Here is a 21,068-nt window from a genome sequence, read left to right as displayed (position 1 = left end):
AAAACGTGGACCAAAACCATTCCAAAAATGAATTGTTACTGGACCATGATGACCTCAGGAGCTTGCCACAGCACATGCTGGGCATGGTTGCTGACTTTAAGAGAAGTCCTCTACGTTACGCAGTGTGCTTAGAGACATGGTGCTTATGCATATCTCTTTATGGACCATAAAGGTTTATAGACTAGCATTTAGAGCAACACTGTTCCACACTGGGCAGTACTCTTGGGCATATTATACAGACATACCTATGACTTTTAAATAATTAGACAATTTGTGGTTTGTGGGTTTGTTTTGAGTTTTTTGTTTGTTTCAATAATTCGTGTTTTAAATGCTTAGGGTGTTGTAGAAATCCATGATGGATTATTTGCTTAGGATTTAAGTGTTTTGGTGATTTGGAGAGAAATTGATTGGAGACTGGATAGCATTATTACTTTTCCCATTGAAAATAATATAGGTTCCCTCTATCTGAACATTGGTGATTCACAGTGTATTCAGAGATAGATTTGGTTCAGACGATAAGGGATGCATTTTGGTATCTTGTTTAAGGATGCATAAATAGTTAGAAAAAGCATAGGGAAAAATCAGAAAATCATTATCACAGAGTTCAAGAGAATGGTTTTCTCTGGGGGTGTGAGGCGGAGGCTGTAGGTGATGGGGAGTATAGAGTGAGCGCTCATCATCTCTACCACTGGCTCTTCTGAGGACAGGATTGTAGGTCTGGCTAGTATCATTTAAAAAGGACTGTGGTTTACCACTACTCACCTCTTAGGGATTTGGGGTTGCTGGAATTGTCTTTCTTGACCTGTAGGTTTATAGTATTCACTTTATCATTTTTCACCAAATCATGCATTAGTATTTTTATGAACTTGTTAGTCATCTAATCCAAATCAGATGAGTTCCAGAAATTGTGAACAGAAAGTGAAGATAAAGTAGTTACTGAAATAATTCAAAAAAATTATCTAGAACTGAAAGGCAGTACTCTGGCTTGAACCAGTCTGCCAAGTAAACAACACTGGAAAAAACAAGCATCAGTTATTATCATAGAATGTTCGAAGATGACTCTGAAGTTATTTTAACTTAGACTTCTGTGCTAGACCAAAACAGTTAAATGTGTAACAACCTACAATTTTTCAAAAAATGCACCTCCTATCTACCCTTTATCAGGGTGTCTACCACAGTTGAGCAGGCTATGCCCTAACACAGGGAAGTAAACCAGAAAGTGGAAGACATGGAATTGATTACACTAGATCCGACCTGAGAAGGAGAACAGAAGGCAATCCCTAGGCTAGTGAGCAACAGGGTAGTCCCGAGCAACAGGGTACAGCAAGCCTAGAAAGCAGTTGAGGCTGGAATCGGCCAAAAGTTTGTTGGAGATTTCTTCTAGATTATTACCTTTTTTTTTTTTAATGTTTATTTATTTTTGAGAGAGAGTTGGAGCGTGAGCAGGAGAGGGGCAGAGAGAGACAGGGAGATACAGAATCTGAAGCAGGCTCCGGGCTCCAAGCTCTCAGCACAGAGCCTGATGCAGGGCTCAAACCCACAAACCACGAGATCATGAACTGCGCCGAAGTCAGATGCTCAACTGACTGAGCCACCCAGGCGCCCCTCAATTATTAACTCTTAAAAAAATAAAAATTTGTTCAGGAAGATATAAAGATTCATAGAACCTGAACCACATGAGCCAGCTGTGATTAGTATTTACATTAAGTATTGTAAATGTTGACTACCGGTATAACAGAATTTGAGTAGATCTCTGTTGCGGGGAATAGAAGAGGAAGGAATTGTGATGGAGTGGCGGTGGGGGTTAAAAGAGAGTGAAATGTCTGGTCAATCTGTAATGCCCACAACTGAAAAATCAGGATGTAGCAATACTGGAAGAATCAGCTAAATAAAGACACTTCACCTTTGTACAACAGAAAATATATCTGACTGACAGAGAGGTAGTGCTCCTGCTGTGGTTTGGAAAACCTTAACCATGAGCACCAGCTTCTAAGTCAGGCACTTTTCTTTAATGGTTAACCCTCAGTGCCCATTAGATCCCACCTGGGGACTTTTGGAAAAAATTCCTGATGCCCTGGCCCCACCTCAAGATTCTGATTTAATTGGACTAAAGTGGGACCAGGGCTCCCAGAATTGGGAACCATTCCTTTATGTATGTTACCATTTAATTCCCAGAACAGTCTTTCAGAGTAAGTATCATTTTTTAGTTGAAACTACATGGCTCATTGTAGAAAATACAGGAATTTATGAAGAATTTATTGGCTCATCATCCCACACTGAAGAATTTTGAAATGTATCTGAGAATCCTGTTACAACTTTGTATTATTTCCTTGAAAACATAAGTTCATATTAAGCATGTTCTCACTTCATTAAAGATTTTATAAACATAATTTTAATGACTATACAGTATTCTAACATGAATATACCTCATAATTTCCTTATGCCGTTTCTGTTGTTAAACATTACATATTGTTTCCTTGTTTTATTTTTGTTTTTCAGTGTGTAATCCAATATTTACAATTTTTCATATGTAAGGGTTTTCAAACATCTTGCATTTCTCTCATAGGATATATTCTCAGCTATAAAATTAATGGGTTGTGAATATAGGCATTCTTATATTTGATCTTGGTTTTGTTTTTGTTTTCTCCCCCACCCCATCTTGGTTTGTTTTGAGCGATGGGATAGCTAATATTTTTGGAATCAAATTCATCATTTCCCTTTATAGTTTGTTACTTGACCTTGACCCCTATCCAAGGTACAACAAATTTCATCTATGTTATATTCACGTTTGTGTGTTTGGAATTAGCTCACTTAAAATTTCCCAAATTGTTTAAGTTTTCCTATCAATTAACTGATGCCTATCCTTTAAATATTGAAATGACGTAATTATCTGACGCTACATTTTGTTAAATACTTCAGTCTGTTTTCTTCATTAATCTTTCTCTTAAAATTTATTTGAGAGAGAGAGAGCCATGTGTACAAGAGGCGGAGAGGTGGATAGAGAGAATCCCAAACACGCTCTGCAGTGTAAGCACAGAGCCCGACGAGGGGCTCAAACTCAAATTGTGAGATCATGACCTGAGCCAAAATCAAGAGTCAGACACTTAACCGACTGAGCCACCTCAGCATCCCCTTCATTAATCTTTCTGACTATATCACTTATCAGTTATAGTTTATCTGGGCTCTATACTGTGTTCTAGCCATGCTAAACCTGTCACGTGTATTTTCAAAACTACCTGTTGAGATATAGGAACTATTATATTCTTTTACAGATGACAAAACTGAGGCTTAAATAAATTAAAAAGTTGGCCAAAATGGTCATATTATAGTTAAGTCAGGATTGTAAGTTTGGCATTCCAGAACTGGCACACACTCTTAGCCATTATGTTATACCACTTCCCAATATAATATCAAACTTTTAATTAGTATGGCATTAGGTTGTGTTTTGATATCTGGTAATGCTGGATCCACTTCATTTTCTTGGATATTTTGTTTATTATCTAAAATGAATTTTTTTAATGGATTGCATTGTATAAAAGTCAAGCAATACAGGAACATATAAATTGTGAAAATCCTGCCGCCACCCAGTTTTTCTCTCCTCCCATAAGCTCACTTATTAACAAATTAGTCTGTTCGTACAGAATTTTCTATGCATATACTTAAAAGAACATTTTTCCCAGTTTTTTATTTTGAAGTTACCCAAACACAAAAATGTTAAAAGTGAGCACTCATATATATGTCCTATACCTAAGCCATTTTCCACATTGGCCATACTTGCTTTACCCCGTTATAGATTGGTAGATAGGTACAATCTCCCCCAAATATTCATGACACTAGCCTTAAATGTTTTGTTCTACTTCTTCTAAGAACTAGAGCATTCTGGGGGCACCTGGGTGGCTCATTTGGTTGAGTGTACGACTTCAGCTCAGGTCACGATCTCACAGCTCATGAATTCAAGCCGCACGTTGGGCTCCTGTGATGACAGCTCGGAGCCTGGAGCCTGCTTCAGATTCTGTGTCTCCCTCCCTCTCTCCCCCTAACCCAGTCACATTCTGTCTCTCTCAAAAATAAATAAACATTAAGAAAAAAAAATTTAGAACTAGAGCATTCTCCTACATGACCACAATACCATTAGTTGCCCATTTCTGACCCAATTTACTTGCATTATCTGTCTGGCCTTCGATTACAATAGCCTTTGAGACTATAGAGGTTTTTATTTTTTATGTTTGTTTTGTTATTATTTTCTCAATTTTTAATGTTTATTTATTTCTGAGAGAGACAGAGTGTGAGCAGGGGAGGGTCAGAGAGAGAGGGAGACAGAATTCAAAGCAGTCTCCAGGCTCTGAGCTGTCAGCACAGAACCCAATGCAGGGCTCGAACTCACAGACCACGAGATCATGACCTGAGCTGAAGTCGGACACTTAACGGAGTGAGCCACCCAGGTGCCCCCATATTTATTTTTTTTGAGAGAGAGAGAGAGAGAGAGAGAAAAAGAGCATGAGTAGGGGAGGGATAGAGAAAGAATCTCAAGCAGGCTCCATGCTGTCAGCATGGAGCCCAACATGGGGCTCAGACTCACCAACTGTGAGGTCATAACCTGAGCTGAAATCAAGGGTCAGACACTTAAGCGACTGAGGTACCCAGGTGCCTCTGACACTCTAGTTTTTTTAGCGAACCAGCTGAAAATACTGATTTCTGTTCCTTTCTGGGTTAGAGATATAAAAACAGTTACTCTGGCTTCTGGAAATGTCATGAAAATGTCCCTAGTTTCCAGCTATGTCCTGAGTAAGCTGAGAAGTTCCTTTAGGGTCAAGTGCATCTCACCTTTTTCATCTGTTAGAGAAATAAAATGCTGGGACCAGGCAGATATAAAGGATATGACCAAGGCATATTGCTAACTGAAGTGAAGTGGCTTTTCTTTTGGTTGGTCAAGACTTCCCCCATAGCCCCACAAGTGAACAAGTGTTTCTTCTGTTATTTAATACCAACGGCAGCTTGTCTATATACTCAGACCTTTTTTCTCACTGATTTTCCTTATTGAAGATTCTGTTGAAAATGATCCACTGCCTTCTCTAGCTTGTGCCACTTTGTTTCTTCTGATCCTAGATTTTTCCCTGTATTTATTTCATGAATCTCATCCTTGAGTTTCTAGGTATGTGACAAATGGCTGCATGAAACAGGCACCTCACCTGTGTTGAAGAGAGCCCTTCCATTTGTATTTTATTGACAGTGCTGGTAGCTCTTCTAGAGACCTCAGTGTCACAAAAAAGTATTAGTCCTATCAATATTTTAAACTTATGGGATTGCTTCTTGTGGTGATAGAAATGTTCTGAAACTAGATAGTGAGGATGGTTGCACAACATTGTGAACATACTACGGGGCACCCGGGTGGCTCGGTTGGTTAAGCGTTGACTCTTGGTTTCAGCTCAGGTCATGATCTCGTGGTTGGTGGGATTGAGCCCCAAATCGGGCTCTGTGCTGACAGCACTAGAGCCTGCTTGAGATTCTGTCTCTCCCCCTCTCCCAGTGTGCGCTCTTGTGCTCTCTCCCTCTCTCAAAATAAATAAACTTAAAAGATTGTACTGGATGTCTCTGAATTATATTGAAAATGGTAATTTTATTTGTATTTTACGCGATTTAGAAAAAGCCTCCCTATCCCCTCCTATCTCTGTAGGAGATATAGATGTAGGTTCTTTGTGCTGATAGCCCCTGGAATGGGAGAGATCCTTTCCCTACCCCAGGGAGTTTCCTGCCTCACAGCCAGTTCCTAGACATTCCCATGAGGACTAACCGTTTTAGAAAGCTCCTTTGGCAAACATTTCATGCCGGGCTACCCTCCCCTGTCAACTGACTGGTCCCCTGATTCCTCTTTGCATCATGGTTTGGTGCGTATTCAGAGCATAAAATTGTATATTAGCCTCAGTAAAACATACGGAAATGGAGAAGTCTTCTGCGATTGACTGCTTAAAAAATTTTTTTTAACTCAGTGGAACCACTTCTTATAAAACACGATATCTTAAAAATCACAATAAAAAATATATATACATATATATAAGTCACCCTCCACCCTTACGTCCTTCACAGCAACCCTGTAGGTCGCCTCCTTGGGCTACATTTGAAATGCACTGTTCCAGATCAGAATATTTTCTTTACTACTTGCTTTTTATTTGTTTGTAAGCATTTTAAGAAACTTTGAAGGAAACTGCCTTAAGTCACATGTAAAAATTCAGAGTTGCCAAGAAACAAAAGCCATATTCTCTGACATATCTACAGAGCCGCTGAGAGAGAACTGTGCATGATGGGAAGTTAAACTGGATATGATATGCACACATACATATGCATAAGTATCTGTAGTTATTTTTTAGGGAGTATCATAAAAATACATACATGTTCATAGGGAAAAGATAACATAGATAAGAGAAGGAAGTGAAAATCACTTTTAATCTTACTCCTTTGAATTGGAATACTGTTAACTATTTGAGGCACGCACACACGTGCATGCATGTATGTGTTTTACAACTAAATATTAAGTATACTTTACTATCTGATTTTATCCCTTATCAGAATAATTTTTGCACTAAGTGAACATGTATCTTCGAATCTATGTGGTGAGTGAGAGGCGCTATTTTTCATTAAAAATTTTCATAAAAATAAAACATGTTGGTTATAGACAGCTTCTAACCCTGTGCTATTTATCTCTTCTGTAGATTCTCAGCGAGAATTCAACAGTAGGCCAGGAACAGGATATGTACCTGTGGAGTTTTGGAAAAAAACTGGTACGTGTCTGTCTGGTTCTAGATCACATATACGCACTAATTTGTGCGAGCATGGAGCACAAATTTGGGGGCTCCCGCCTCTCCTTCCCCAGCTTTCCCATACATCTGGATTGCCTCTCACGTCACTTTGCAGGTCAAGAATTTGGAATGACTCCCTACAGTCTGTCCAAGTCCTTTGCACACCCTTCTGCACCACCCTGAGGCATTAAGTAACCAACTTTTCCTTCCCTGTTTATATGCCTTATTTCTGAACATATAGCTCAGTTCATTTCTGCCTGTTTTCACTCAAATCTACACACACTATGTCCACGCACTACCACATTTCGTTCATTCTGGTCTTGGAACAGCCCCCTGCTTTTCCTTTCACCTCCATTGTCCCTAACTTTGTCAAGACTGTTCTTGGTGGGCCTTATTTTCTAGAAGACTAAAGGAGGGTAGGTCTGCCTATTGTGATAAGATGGGGCGATTAACACCATGTCCCTAATCCTGCCCTTGTCCAGATATGAGCCTTCTTCTCCTTTTTTTTAAATTAATTAATTAGTTAATTAATGTGAGTGTAGAAGGGGCAGAGAGGGGGAGAGAGAATCTTAAGCTCCATGCTCAGTGTGGAGCCCAACATGGGGCTCGATCCCACAACCCTAGGATCATTACTTGAGCCAAAAGCAAGAGTCGGATGCTGAACTGAGCCACCCAGGTGCCCCGAGCCGCCTTTTCCTTCTAGCCTCCCTTTTCCAGTACCATTTTTTTAATTGAGGATTTTCTTTTTATGTTTATTTATTTTTGAGAGAGAGAGAGGGAGACACAGAATCTGAAGCAGTCTCCAGGCTCTGACCTCTCAGCCCAGAGCCTGACGCAGTGCACGAACCCACAAAATGCAAGATCACGAACTGAGCCAATGTCAGACGCTTAACCTACTAAGCCATCCAGGTGCCCCAGATAAAATTTACTTCTACAAAAGTTAATACCTGACCTTCACAAGACTCTTCTAGAAGCATCAAGACCGTAATAAACAAACAGACAAAAGATAGGAACAAATTGTGGAAAACAAGAATAGACATGCTATAGATTTTTGTTCTTACTGGCAATCAGGAAGGTACAAGATGGGGGCACCTGGGTGGCAAGGTCGGTTGAGTGTTCGGCTCTTGATTTTGGCTCAGGTCGTGATCCCAGGGTGTCATGGAATCAAGCCCTCCACATTCAGGCTCCATGCTGAATGTGGAACCTGCCTGAGATTCTCTTTTCCTCTGCCCCTCTCCCTTGCTTGCACTTTAAAGATTTTATTTGTAAGTATGGGGCTTGAATTCACAACCCTGAGATCAAGAGTTGCATGCTCTACTGCCTGAGCCAGGCACCCCAGTGCATGCAAATTCTTAAAATCATTCCTGTTTCATGCTTTTGAATTCTTCCTTTCAAAAGCATGTTATCAAAATTTATTTTGCCATTAAAAATAATTTGCAAAACTACATAGGAACTTGGAAAATCTTTGCAGTTGGAAACAGGGAAATGTATATCATCAAGAAGTAGGATAGAATTATGGGAAATGAAGAGAGTAGTTGTTAAGGTAGAAAGATTACCATGTACAAGATCTCGATAACTAGTGATTTCCTGACTGCGAGATAACGTTGGGTTAACTATGGTTAAGAGCCAAAATTTGGTGTTGAACCAGCTAGATTTGAGTTCTTCTTCTGCTATAGTGTCATCTGTGACCTTAGATGACTTTAGCAAGGTAGTTATTCAAACTCTGACTCTTATTGATTGTCCTTAACCTGAAAGGAAAAAAGGTACTTCAGGACATTATTATGTTGGCTTAAGACACCTATATCTGGTAACTAAGAAGAGGCTTATGATGGGTAACTGTGGTGGGCCACAGTGGACCTGTCTGGATACCAGGAGTAAAGGAAGCACAGAGGTCAGTGTCAAGTCAGTTCAGCATTGTCCCTTGTCCTTTGCAGTAAAAATGTGTTTTTTTTTTTATTTTATTTTTTTAACATTTCTTTATTTTGAGACAGAGAGAGAAAAAGAGGGAAAGCACGCACAAGTGGGGGAGGGGCAGAGAGCGAAAAGGAGAGGGAGACACAGAAACCAAAGCAGGTTCCGGGCTCTGAGCTGTCAGCACAGAGCCCAACACAGGGCTCAAACTCACAGACCGTGAGATCATGACCTGAGCCGAAGTCAGACACTTAACCTACTGATTCACCCAGGCGTCCCAGGTTTTTTCTTAAGGCTAGAGTGATAAGATCGAAGTCTAGGATGGCAGCCTAGAACATTCTTTGATTCTTTGAGCCTAGGCCATGTGAAAGAACCAAGCAGTAAAGGAGTTTCCTTAGGCTTCTGGGTTTTCCAGTTGTGTGGACTCGGGAAGGAGGTCATTCACTTGGGGAACTTAGAGATGAGGCTCAACGCGAAGAGTATGCCATTTGGAGTGTCCGTTCTGTGGAGACCAAGCAGGATGGCAGTGATGGGAAGAAGTGATCAGGAACCAAGTGAGGCGATGGTGACTGGACCGGGCTTTGAAACCCAGGCTCCTGGCGTGCCCAAATCTGTATCTTCAGCCTGCGCTTCTCTGCCAAGTTCAGTCTTCTGACCCTAACTGCCTCCTGGACATTTGTGTCTGGACGTCCCAGAGCACTTCAGTCTTCTCACTAGCCTCCACCTGGCATTTTGCTTACTCTCCGTTGCCTTTCATAGCACTAGCGTTCTCCATCTTCAACTTCACCTCCAGACCCATAGCTGCCACCTGCCTCATTCTGCCCCATCCCTTCCTCTGTGCCACTTGCTCCCGCCTAAATTCAGTCTCTTCTGTCAGCTGAATGTCTACTGCCCCAGCCTCTCCCAGGCTGTCTCTGCCTCCAGTCTTTTCTCTTTGCATAGAACCCTTCAGGAGTTCAAGTTTCCTTTAGAAAAAGGGCCAAAGTCCTTAGCATAGGATGTGAGACTTGTCCAAAAATTCATTTCCACTTACCGTCTCAACCAGGACACGTTTTCTTGATCCTCCCCTGCCACTTGTAGAGCTGACCACTTTTCTACTTGATCACAGTTAGGAGAATATAGAGTCCATCTTAGTCCTCTAGGTATCCCCAACCCATGGCACAGTGCCTACTTCCATCTACACACCCAACAAATGAATACACGAACAGGCAAGTGAGTATAAGAATAAAAGTGAAAGAGTATGTCGTATGTTACACCCTCTGTAATTTTGGAAAAGTCCTCTCGTTTCAGCTCTGTCTCTTCTTGCAAGCGATAGGGAGTGGGAGGGGAAAGATTTCTCGGCCAGTTAATTTTACTGTCACTTTCTTCTAGAAGAAGCTGTGAATAAGGTGAAAATTCAGGCCATGTCAGAAGTACAGAAAGCCGTTGCTGAGGCAGAGCAAAAAGCCTTTGAAGTGATTGCAACAGAGAGAGCTCGGATGGAGCAAACCATAGCGGACGTCAAACGGCAGGCCGCAGAGGACGCCTTCCTCGTCATAAATGAGCAAGAAGAGTCAACAGAGGTCAGAGTTCTGCTAGCCCTGGGGACTGGGGGCTGGGGCTGGGGCAGCTGCAGTGACCAAGCTCACGGTTTTCTCAAGTGCTAGGCAGTAAGACACAACAGTGCTCTTGAACTAGATGAGTGTAATTTTTATCTAGTACCAGAAGAACTTTCTGTCTTAATTATTATATTCTTAAACAAATCGGCTCATTTTATCAGTTTAAATTTTGAAAACCAGCCTAAAGACAGAGTTTGTGGAATTGCATGATTATGGTGACTACCATTGACTAGTGGGCTCACCGCGTGCCAGAGACACAGAGTTAAGCATGTATGTTGCCTTTTTAATCCTCACTATGACCCTGTAAGGTAGGTATTGTTGGGTTCCGATTTTCCCAAAAGGAAATGGGAGCTTAGGAGGATTTAACTGTCATAATCCCACAATGCTAAAGCCAGGGTGCAGGGGTAAGGAGATGTGGGGCCCTCTAGCATTTGGTCTGTTTATAAAGAAGATAGTTCTTTTATGGATAAAGTGACAGATTGGGCAGATGTGCCCACCTCTTCAAGACCCCAAGCCCAGGACTCAGTGATGTTTGTGTACAGGATACTCTTGTACTGCAGTGAGGACAAAAGTAAACTAACTGGAAAGAAAAAAGCATATAACACAAACATCCTAACAGTCCTTTGGAATGTAAAGTTCTGTAACTTTCATTTCTGTCATCTTTCAGCTTTGGGATAAACTTAAGTCCTGAAACAAACCTGTTTCTTTAAGTAGGCAGATCCATCTACCAACTGAGACATAAAGAACTGGGTGGGGTTTTGTTGTTGTTGTGTTGTTTTTTAAACTAGAGAAACAGGGGCACCTGCGTGGCTCAGTCAGTTGAGCATCCGACTTTAGTTCAGGTCATGATCTCGCGGTCTGTGAGTTCAAGCCCCCCGTTGGGCTCTGTGCTGACAGGTCAGAGCCTGGAGCCTGCTTTGGATTCTGTGTCTCCCTCTCTCTCTGCCCCTCCCCCGCTCGTTCTCTCTCTCTCTCTCTCTCTCTCTCTCTCTCTCTCTCTCTCTCTCTCTGTCAAAAATAAACAAACATTAAAAAAATTTTTTAAACTGGAGAAACATTATTACCTCATCCCACGTAAATGATCCCCATCAGCGTAGCAGTGCCAAGCATGGCTGTGTAAGGGTGAATGTGCCTAGGCATTACGTGGCTGTCACAGAGGATGTTGGAAAATTGCTTGTTGTAGCACCCTAACAAGTGCACTGAACTGTAAGAAAATGGTTCCTTTAACCCTCTTCTTGCCTTTCTCCCTGGCAGCTTTTTCTTTAGAATTGTTTTTGAGCAGGGATATCTCTGTGGTATTTACTTCTGTATCTGTAGCTGTCTATTATCAATATCATTATCTGTTCATATTTACCTGCTTTTATATCTGTGTTTACCCTTAACTGTGTCTGCCTCCAAAAAAAGTGTAACATTTTGGCTAAGAGCATGAATTCTGGATCTAGACTGCATGGTTTAAATCTCAGCTCTCCATTTATAGCATTGGGGTGTTGGGACCTGTAATTTTCAACAGTGCACAAAGAGGCCTGCAGGTGAGGCATGCACCAGCATCCATCCCAGGCAACTTTCCAAAACGGGAGTGTTAGCAGGACCTAAGCTGTGTGTTAATTTTGCATCTGTCCAGATGGGCTGAATTCCCTTTATCCCATCCAGAAAATTCTACTTGAAGTCCAGCAGGCATCTCTGGGATTCTTGTTCATTCTCTGAGAAGTGGTGGGGTATAATGGAGGTTAAGAGCCCTGAGTTCTAGTCCCACTCCCCCCTCACACTGGCAGTGTACCGTACCTTAAGGACTCAGTTTCCTTCTCTGTATAGTGAGTGTTGTAGTAGCTCCTGGCCTGCTGGTCTCATAGTTTTTACAAAATATAACGAGATCAAAATTGTGACTGTGCAAGTGTTTTTAAATTGTAATGCACTGTGTAGACAGAAAGGATTTTGTTATGGTGTAAAAACACAGGTATAAGCTGTGGCAGCTCCTGCTTTTACAGAACAGCTGCGTCCTCTGAGGCCAGACCCTAAGAGTCTGCTCTCGGGCACAGGGATGCAGTAAGATGTGTCCTCATCTCTGCCAAAAGACACCTTCTGTCCTCAGCCTGGATTTCCTTGCAAACCTAATGAGCTAGCTATTGACTGTAAGATGGGTAGTCGTTTCTCCTTTGGGCCAAGTTTGCAATAAGGTCAGGAAGGCCTGGGAAGGATCCCAGGGATTTTGATAAGCCCCAGGTCATTCTGGTACAGGTGGGTCCCCGGGCCACACTTAGAGTACAGGTATCCCTGCTTTTTGAAAGTTCACGTTACGCCTTTGCTTTTACAAAAGATGTACGATAGTACCTGTTTTCACTTGCCAAAAGAAGTCTGAGGAGGATTTTCACTTTTATGAGAAAAGGCAAAAAGCAAAAATAGCGTTCAGCATTTGTTACGCAGTGAGCTGTTCTAGAAGCAGCACACGCCCTGAGCAGCAAGAGTGGCCCTGCCAAGCTCCTTCCTTGGGAACTACACCCTCAGCATCCAGCTGTGAGAGCTTTGAACTGGGTTTGTGAGCATCTGTGCTTTATCTCTATTTTGTGCATCCATTAGCAAGATGTGTCCTAAGGAAAAGCCTAAGAGAAGTTATTTTTTGGGTCTGGAAATTTTTCCACGTAAATTAATGCTAATTGCTTTTCCACTTTCCACCATTTCCGCTTACAGAAGGTTTCAGAGGAAGGCTCCACTTCCAGATAGCAGGGGAACCCGAAATAATGGCATAGACTGATCTTTGCTTAACAAAGGAAATTCTGCAGTCCCCTTTCTGACTGACTTGGCCAGTAACTCACAAGGTTTATAATCTCTCCCCACTCGCTACAAAGGACTTTTTGCCACATGTGTCCCTCCAGCATTGAGGAGTGCCGACCTGAAGGGCAACTGCATGTACAATAATACAGTTTTGCCTTATATCTTGGCAAAAAGCCTCATGATTGTCAGGGGGGAGAAGCCACAGGAAAAGGGAACCTACAGTATCCTTTTTACTCTAGCTGCTCTGGCACTAACCACCTTGTTCTTGCATTCTCTGATCCTGCCTCTGTGGAGGCCAGTTGCCTTGTTTTATTGTATCCCATAAATTCAGAAATAATCTATTTTAAATATATAAGGGCAGCCAAGATGATAAACTAGTGGTTTAATACTCTTTCCCCATTTCAGGAGCTCCTGGGTGGCTCAGTTGGTTAAGTGATTTCGGCTCAGGTCATGATCTCACCGTTCATGAGTTTGAATCCCGCATCGGGCTCTGTGCTGACAGCTCAGCTGGAGCCTGCTTTGAATTGTGTCTCTCACTCAAAAATAAACATTAATTTTTTTTTTTTTTTTTTTTTTAATATTCTTTCCCGGTTTGAGATGCTCTTGCAGGCTTGGACAGAACTAGTAGAGGCTCTCCCATTCGGCTGGGGCCGACTCATTGGCCTGTGTTTCCACAGCAGCCCCACGTGGGCAATAACCGATTTCTTCCCCACAAGTGATAATGTTCTGCCACGGCATCACTTGGGGCCAGCCTACCAGGCTCAAAAGGATGAAATTCTCCGGAACTGTAGTTTGCTTGAGGTTCTGTAAATGTAACCTGGGAAAGCCATCGGTCACCTATCCTGGTCCTCTGTTGTTGGTGCTGGGCAAGTTTGGGCCGTCCCGAGTATATTTCCTGACAAGCCAGTTGTGTTTGAAGGGAGTCTGCAATCCTTTGTAAGCTCTTCAGAACTAAACTTGTACATTGAGTCTGGCTGAGCCGGGAGGTCCAGGTTCCAGGCTTGACACAGACACGTGATCACTTCATAGCCTTAGGCACGTCCCTGCCTGCTGGCTCTCGGTGTCCCATCTGCACAGTGCAAAAGGTGGGCTAGGTGGCACCACGCACGTGTCTGTTGTTTAATACTTGAGCAAGTGTCAGGTTTCACTGGGGATAGTGTCTTTCTTCCCTGAGGAGACTACAGAGTGGTCAGGCCCGGCCTCCGGCCTCTGCCATTCTGGAGAACCTGTGGAGGGGGCGGGGGGTGCCAGCCAGCTGGTGCTCAAGTCCTTTGTGACACCTGACAAAGCCTTGCCTGCTCGTGGTAGTTTCATCTGGCCAGTGCCAGAGGATTTTTCTCTTGTAGGTGGGTCCTGAAGGCGTCAGGGGCAGGCTCACTGGTGGGGTCCTCATGGGAGCCTAAGGGAAGAGAGAGTTCCAAGGGGCAGGTGCCAGGAGTCGCACTGGTGTCAGCTTTCTTCATGACGCTGCTTTGCCTTAGCTGACTGGGGGAAGCCCAACGCTGTCTGTTCAAGAACTGTTCGGCGCCTTTCACGACTGCTCTTTATAGCGCTAACCAGGTCTCAGCGTGGCTCATCCCTTCTGGCGGAATTAGTGCTCTCTTGGTTGGTGTTCTCCCTTCCTCACCCCTACCCCCATGCATCTCTGCTAAGCCCCAGCAATACCTGCCCCTTCTCCGGCAAGTGGAAGGAGTGGCAAGGAACCTTCTGGGCCGCTGAGTTCTGAGGAGTTGTAGGACTCCCCTAAATGAGCCAGAAGCAGTCCCGTGACTCCCAGCCCACCCCTGACACGACAAATCCCTGACGGAGAACAGGCACAGAGGAAGTAGCACAACTACCCACTCTTACACGCCCATCCTGGTCCCCTGACAGGGGACTTTTCTTGAAAGGATCAGGTGTTGGTGGTGGAAACACCCAAGGTCATTCCTCTGTTGGGAGGAGCGAGAGAAGAAACATTACCTAAACACACGTCTGCATGCGTGGTATCGGGGACCCCAGGACAGAGTTTGGTTTGGTCGCTGAGGATTAAATGGGACTCAAAACAATGAGTAGGTACCTTTGGTGGGCGGTGTGAGACCTCCCACCTGCCCTCCCCTGGCACCCTTCGTCTTGCTGTCCCTCCGGCCTGTGGTAGGTGGTTTTCCTCACAGATGAAGGAGATTCAGAGAGGAGTGTGTGTTTCCCACGCACGAGCAAACCGCAGTAGAGGCGGGACAAGCATAGGTACACGTGGCTCCAAATGCCGCGCTCTCCCCATGTAGCACAGGTGACAAGTGATGATAAGCCTGCCCCGCGAGATCCAAGCAACTAACCCGTGCCCGTGTCTTGCAGAACTGCTGGAACTGTGGCCGCAAGGCCAGCGAGACCTGCAGCGGCTGCAACATCGCACGATACTGCGGCTCTTTCTGCCAGCACAAGGACTGGGAGCGGCACCACCGCCTCTGTGGCCAGAACCTGCACGGCCAGAGTCCCCACAGCCAGAGCCGGCCACTGCTTCCTGGAGGGAGGGGCTCCTCGGCCAGGTCCACCGACTGCAGCGTGCCGAGCCCGGCTCTGGACAAGACCTCGGCCACCACCTCACGCTCCTCAACACCTGCCTCTGTGACAGCCATCGACACCAACGGACTCTGAGCCCCAGACTCACTTCCCTCTGATGACCTCACAGCACGGCAAACCATGGCACAGGGGGCCCGGCTGTTTGAACCAGTGCAGTTAGCTGTTGGGTCATCAGCACGGAGTGAAGTGGAGGCAGGAAGAGTGCAAGGCCAGCCAACACTGCTCCACAGCCCCTCCGGACACTGGCCCCAGTTTCCTGTCTGTGTCCTTGGGGGAGCTAGTATGCCACTCTCTCTGCACACAGGCAGCTAGCCAGAGCCGCTCCTCCTTCCTTGGCTCCCAGGTTTGTTCCCGTTCCAGCTGAAACTGGCGTGGCCGTCCCCTTCTCAGTCTAGACCACCAGCTCCCCTCCCTGCCTCTCCAGGCAGCAGACCCGTCAGAGGTGCCCGACCGGGCTGGAGGGGGCTCGCCCCACACACTGCCGCCTACTCCACCGTCCTCCTGTGGCAGAGGCCTGGAAGCTGACAGCAGGCCGTGGAGGAGATTCCCTCCGACGGGGGTGGCCCCTCTTGCCCTGGAACAGCTCCTTTAGCCCCATTTCCACCCTCAGCAGATGCCACTGACTAGCCCCCGCCCCCGGACATGGGCAGGCAGAAGCAGCACTCAGGACCCTCTCTTCGACCCTGCTGTTCAGACTTGTTAAGAGTATCAGAAATCACAGGAAATAAGTCACCATTTCACTAAAAGCACCCGTAATAATGAAAAACAAATAAAACTTCCTCCAAGCATCACAGATCATTTTGGACAAGATTTTCCAACCTGGCTTGCTACTTTAGTTTGGGACCCATTTTTTTCTCTCTTACCTGATTTTGCTTATGCAGAAATAGTTTCCAGCGCATGGATTGGTCTGAGGGAGAAAGACTCAACTGTGGATAGTCTGTTCTCTCTGAGCATGTTGGCCAAACTAGTATCGTCAAACCATTGAATGGATTATCTATTGGAAATGCAGAACCTTTTGTCACCGCTTGGCTGTTTGCACAGTCGTCTTGTTCTGTGTCCCTTTTATCTCAGACCGCGCACGTCCAGATCACTGTGTGGATCTTCTCGTGGTCTCTCTTTGGCCCCTGTTAAGCTATGGTTGTCCCATAGGATGTGATGTGTTGTGGCTAGGACCTGCCTCAGCAGTCAAGGCCTGCTCACATCTCAGCAGCCTTCCTGGACCTGAAAGAATTCTTCAAACCTCATCCATAGTACATATGGTGTCAGTTTATTATCAGACATTCAGTCTCGGTTTCCTTTATGGTATCTATTTGATACCTTCCCTCTCTGAGCTAAGAAAAGTTCTGTGAAATGTGACAGCCATTTTGAGAGAGGCTCACCAATTTTCCTTGCCATCATCAGGAAGTTTTCTAGATTCTTACCTGGCTCTCCAAAGGTGACATCACCTATACCTCTTTTAAAATATCAGGAACTGCCACACACATTCTTCCCTGCCATTTGTGTTTTGTTGGGAGCACAAGGACCCTGACTCTCCCACTCTCCCCCTCCAAGCCTCCAGCACCCTCTTGCCCCAAGGAATCTGTTGGGGTGAGTTGGTTGGGCCTGCTCCTGGCCCGTGAAAGCCCAGCTTTAGATGGCTACCTTCTGTGCGCTGACCAGAGGGAAATAAAAGCTCTGTCTCATCAAGGAAAAGGGATTAGCGTAGTAGCGTTGTCCTCACATACAGGGGTGTCTTACTGCGAGAACGTCTAAGTCCCTAATTTACCTAAAGATTCTGTATCTTGCAAAGGAACTCAGTACCAGGCACCTTTAAAATACCTGGATTTCCAGTGCATAAAGTAAAGTAAGATATTCCCAGAGAATGAACAACAGAATAATGTTATCCATTAAACTGGAATTCCTTAAACTGCAGTTGTTGGTGGGGGATCAGGACCAACAGGAATGAAATTAGTACTCCGGGAAGGACTTGCCTACATTTACTTGAGACATGGGGTATCCCATGAGGAAGTCATAGAGCCTGTGAATCAGAGCAAGAGAGTATCCCGTGGTACCCGTTGGGTCTGTCCCCAGGTCCCTGCCTTTTCATTGACAAGATGTACACCTGGACAGGTTCTTTAAATCTTCAGTTGGCCACAGGACCAGCCAGGGTAGCCCAGGTTTTTCCTGGTTGGAATAAAGAGCCAAAAGCAGGGCCCACCGTCCATTTCTGTAGCTATGGTTTTAGTTTAGTGTGCCGGTCCTAGGTGGCTGTTGTGGGCTGTGGTTCTACTGAGAGCTGTGTTGGCAGAGTTACTGTGGTGCTGTTCTAGACCGCTTTGCTCACCCGCTGCCCAGAGGCCAAGCTGAAAACCTGGGTAGTATTCCACACTGTAGTTCAGTTCTCAGACCTTTTGCTGTTCATTTTGGTCACTTTCACATCTAGGTTGGTAGGGTATCTGTCCAAGACTTCCTGTTTAGGTGTAAAGAATCCCTTTCTTCAGCTCCCTCCTCTGAAATTCTGCTGTCTGGTTGGGAGAAGGAGGGGCACTGCCTTGGGGTGGGCAGGGAGGGGGTCGAAGGGGCAAGGGTGACTGAGTCCAGCTTCCCTACTTGGTCTCCAGTGTCTGCTCACCATCCCAGCCACCAGGTTTGGAGTACAAGTTCAGGCTTCCCGCTTTCATCTAGTTAGGCTTAAAATAACTTGATACAGTCAAGCTACTTAGAGGACCAATCTTCATAGTTAATATTGGGGGGGAGAGAGAAAAGACGGAGGGGATGGGAGTGGTGGTACTGGAGATGTCGGGGCGGTCCCGGGCTCTTCAATATTATCGTAGAAATGAAAAGCAAATGTGACATGTGCCTGCCCACCCATCAGAGCACATCTGGAGGATGAGGCCAGTGTTCAGCATCGCCCACTGAGGGACACTGAGAAGTGACGGGACTTCACTGTCCTCTGCTTGCGAGAAGTGGTTGCAGGAACCAGGGAAGGCCAGAGTGGCCAAACTGGGAGCCACCTTTAAATGTTCGGAGGGATGATTGAGGGCTGAATCTTCACACCCTCAGTCGCCCTTTGGGTCCCCACCACCTGCACCATGTCTGACTCCGCCCAGTGGTGAAAATGGACTCAAGAAGAAGTTGGCTAATTCCACCTGCTCAGGAGTAGGCAGCCTACCCTAGGAATTGTGAGCGTGAATGGGACTTCCGCTTTGGAGGGTCCCTGCAGCTCCAGAGTGGGCCTCTAGCACATGTGCTCAGGCACAGGCATGTGACCCTGAGGTCACAGAGCGAGTGGATCTTGGACAGTGCTGAGTCATACATGTCTCAGCGAATCGAAGTCTGGAAACCAGACGCATCTACCCAGCACAGATCGGTGTCATGTTGGCTGCAGTGTGGACATCCTTTGCCCATCTGGGCCTGCTAGTCCACCAGGAACTCCTCACTTCTTGGTGTCAACATGAACATCTTCAGCTTCTAGACAGAAAATCTACACTTTACTCTCTATGGCCTTGTTCCAAAGTCAGATTGATCCCCAGGGCTGTCACCTGCTTGAAAGGGTGTAGACCTTATTCTGGATAGTTCCAGAAGCTATCTCAGCAAGTGGAGTTGGAGGTTCAGCAACACTATTGGAATTGTGTGGTAGTGAGTTCTTCAGAACGAAATAATGACCAGGTAGCCATTTGTCCTGGAAACTGTAGAAGGGATTGTGGATTGAATGAATCATTTAGAACACATCTTCGAAGCTTTCTTCAGAACTGGTGTCAGAACCAGGTCAGTAGACCAAGCCAACTTAGGTTCTTTTGTTTTGTTTTGTTTTGAAGCTATTTACAGAGAACTGGGTGGTGGCATGTTTGAACCAAATGTAAGAAAAGCCACAGGGACCTGGACTGTTCCAGCATGGGCCAGCCGGCCAGGTGTCCGGGAGGAGTCTTGTCTGGGTTGGGGAGGGGGAGCTGGGCGAGCTATGAATAGGGCCTTTCTGGCTAAGTGTCTAGTTCTTATGAAACCAAAACATTGACTACCTGCCTCTTTGCCCACATGCATTGACATGCTCATTTCCAAAGATGATGGTGCAGGTGACCTTTTCCATCGTGAGCCAGGAGAAGGTTGGGAGACCTGAGGGTGGACCTTGCATCCCCCTTCCGCTCCACAGCCCCAGAAATGGCACTTCCCTGCAGACCCCATCCGGTCGGGCCCACAGCTGCCCAGTGTGCACTCGTCGATGCTTATACCAAATAGGGCATGTGCGGCTGGTGGCTGGCGGAGACAGCCCCGTCCCTGCATTGGAGTTGGCGGAGAGAAGCATAGGTGAATGATTGAAAGTGCTATTTGGCTCAGCGGCCTTTGGTCTACTTTCACGGCTTTCCAAGTTCCTGATGAGGCTACAAAAGCTCCATCCATAAAAGAAAGCCAATAATGTAAATAAAAAAGTATGCCTCCGAGCGTGGATTTTAAAGGGGGATGATGAATGTGAAACCACCCACAGGATGCGGTAGTCTGGTTTTTCTGTGCTTTGTCATTTTACTCTGATAGCGATTTTTGTTACTTAACTCTGTGCATAACTTATTTAATGTACTGTATAAATGAACCAAAACTGTTAAATATGTATTTAGTTTGTTCTACTTAAAGTAGTCAATAAAAAGGCTATATTCCTTTTCTGACTCGGGCTGGAAGGGGACTGGGAGGGCAGGTGGTATATCCACCGGAAGACATCCTTCCCGCAGGCTTCCACAGACGCTCCCCCCTTTTGTGGGGCGGGGGTCTCCAGTGGTTCCGCGGTGGCCTAAAGAGCACCCCAGGGAGTGAAAGCCTGAGGTGCTGCTGAGGAGACGGTTCCAGCTGCTACACCTCTGGGCGGCCAGCAGAGGGGCCCGGCCCCGGGGCAGCGACAGCTTACAGACACTCCCGGTTCTTCACTGGGGAGTGAGCTTTTGGTACAGAAAGTGAAAAATAGGGGAGTGGCCTCGGAGCTACTTTTTTCTAACAGCTCTCACGTAGTTCCTTAGAAAGTTTTCACATACCAGGACTTGTGAATATTCATTCCTGTTCTTCTTACACGATGTTAAATCACGTGAGTTCACGGTTTCCTTCATGCTCCCTTGCTCAGTGGTTGTATGATTTAATTGGGGTTATACTTTCATGGACTCTTCGCCTCCTGTCAGGTAATTCGATTGCCTTCAGGGTTTCCCTGTCCAACATACTGAAGTGAACATCTTCCTCTGCCTGCTTTATTTCTTTGGGGTAATTTTCCAAAGTGGGAGTTCTAAAACTGACCATTTCTTGCATTCGTGGAGAATACGTTCCGACTGCTTTCCTGAAAGCCCACCAGCTTGTGGTGCCCCCAAGCAGGCCGTTTGTAATACTTTCCACAGCTCTGAGGTGGTCTAACCAGCCATGACGTGACCCAGATTGGTGCAGGCACACCCGTGCACACCTGTATGTATGGAGTCTTAGGCTGTCAGTC

General features: G+C 45.4%; 1 protein-coding gene across 7 annotated transcripts in view; it reads left to right on the top strand.

The window, feature by feature from the left end:
• Positions 1-20,265, top strand: part of CBFA2T2 (CBFA2/RUNX1 partner transcriptional co-repressor 2) — a 141,345-nt gene extending 121,080 nt beyond the window's left edge. For 4 of the 7 annotated variants that reach the window (XM_042980602.1, XM_042980603.1, XM_042980600.1 and 1 more), the window contains 3 exons: positions 6,708-6,776; positions 10,077-10,267; positions 15,404-20,265. In XM_042980602.1, coding sequence (XP_042836536.1) covers positions 6,708-6,776; positions 10,077-10,267; positions 15,404-15,703 — 560 coding nt within the window. In that variant the 3' untranslated portion in view covers positions 15,704-20,265. The remainder of the gene's footprint in view (positions 1-6,707; positions 6,777-10,076; positions 10,268-15,403) is intronic. The other 3 variants (XM_042980604.1, XM_042980601.1, XR_006215516.1) reach the window with 2 other exon arrangements.
• The last annotated feature ends 803 nt before the right edge of the window (positions 20,266-21,068 follow it).

Source organism: Panthera tigris, chromosome A3 (genome assembly GCF_018350195.1).
Source record: "Panthera tigris isolate Pti1 chromosome A3, P.tigris_Pti1_mat1.1, whole genome shotgun sequence".
In the NCBI taxonomy this organism is placed as follows: domain Eukaryota; kingdom Metazoa; phylum Chordata; class Mammalia; order Carnivora; family Felidae; genus Panthera; species Panthera tigris.
The sequence above is the reverse complement of the archived record's forward strand: the minus strand, read 5'-3'. Positions and strand labels throughout refer to the sequence as shown.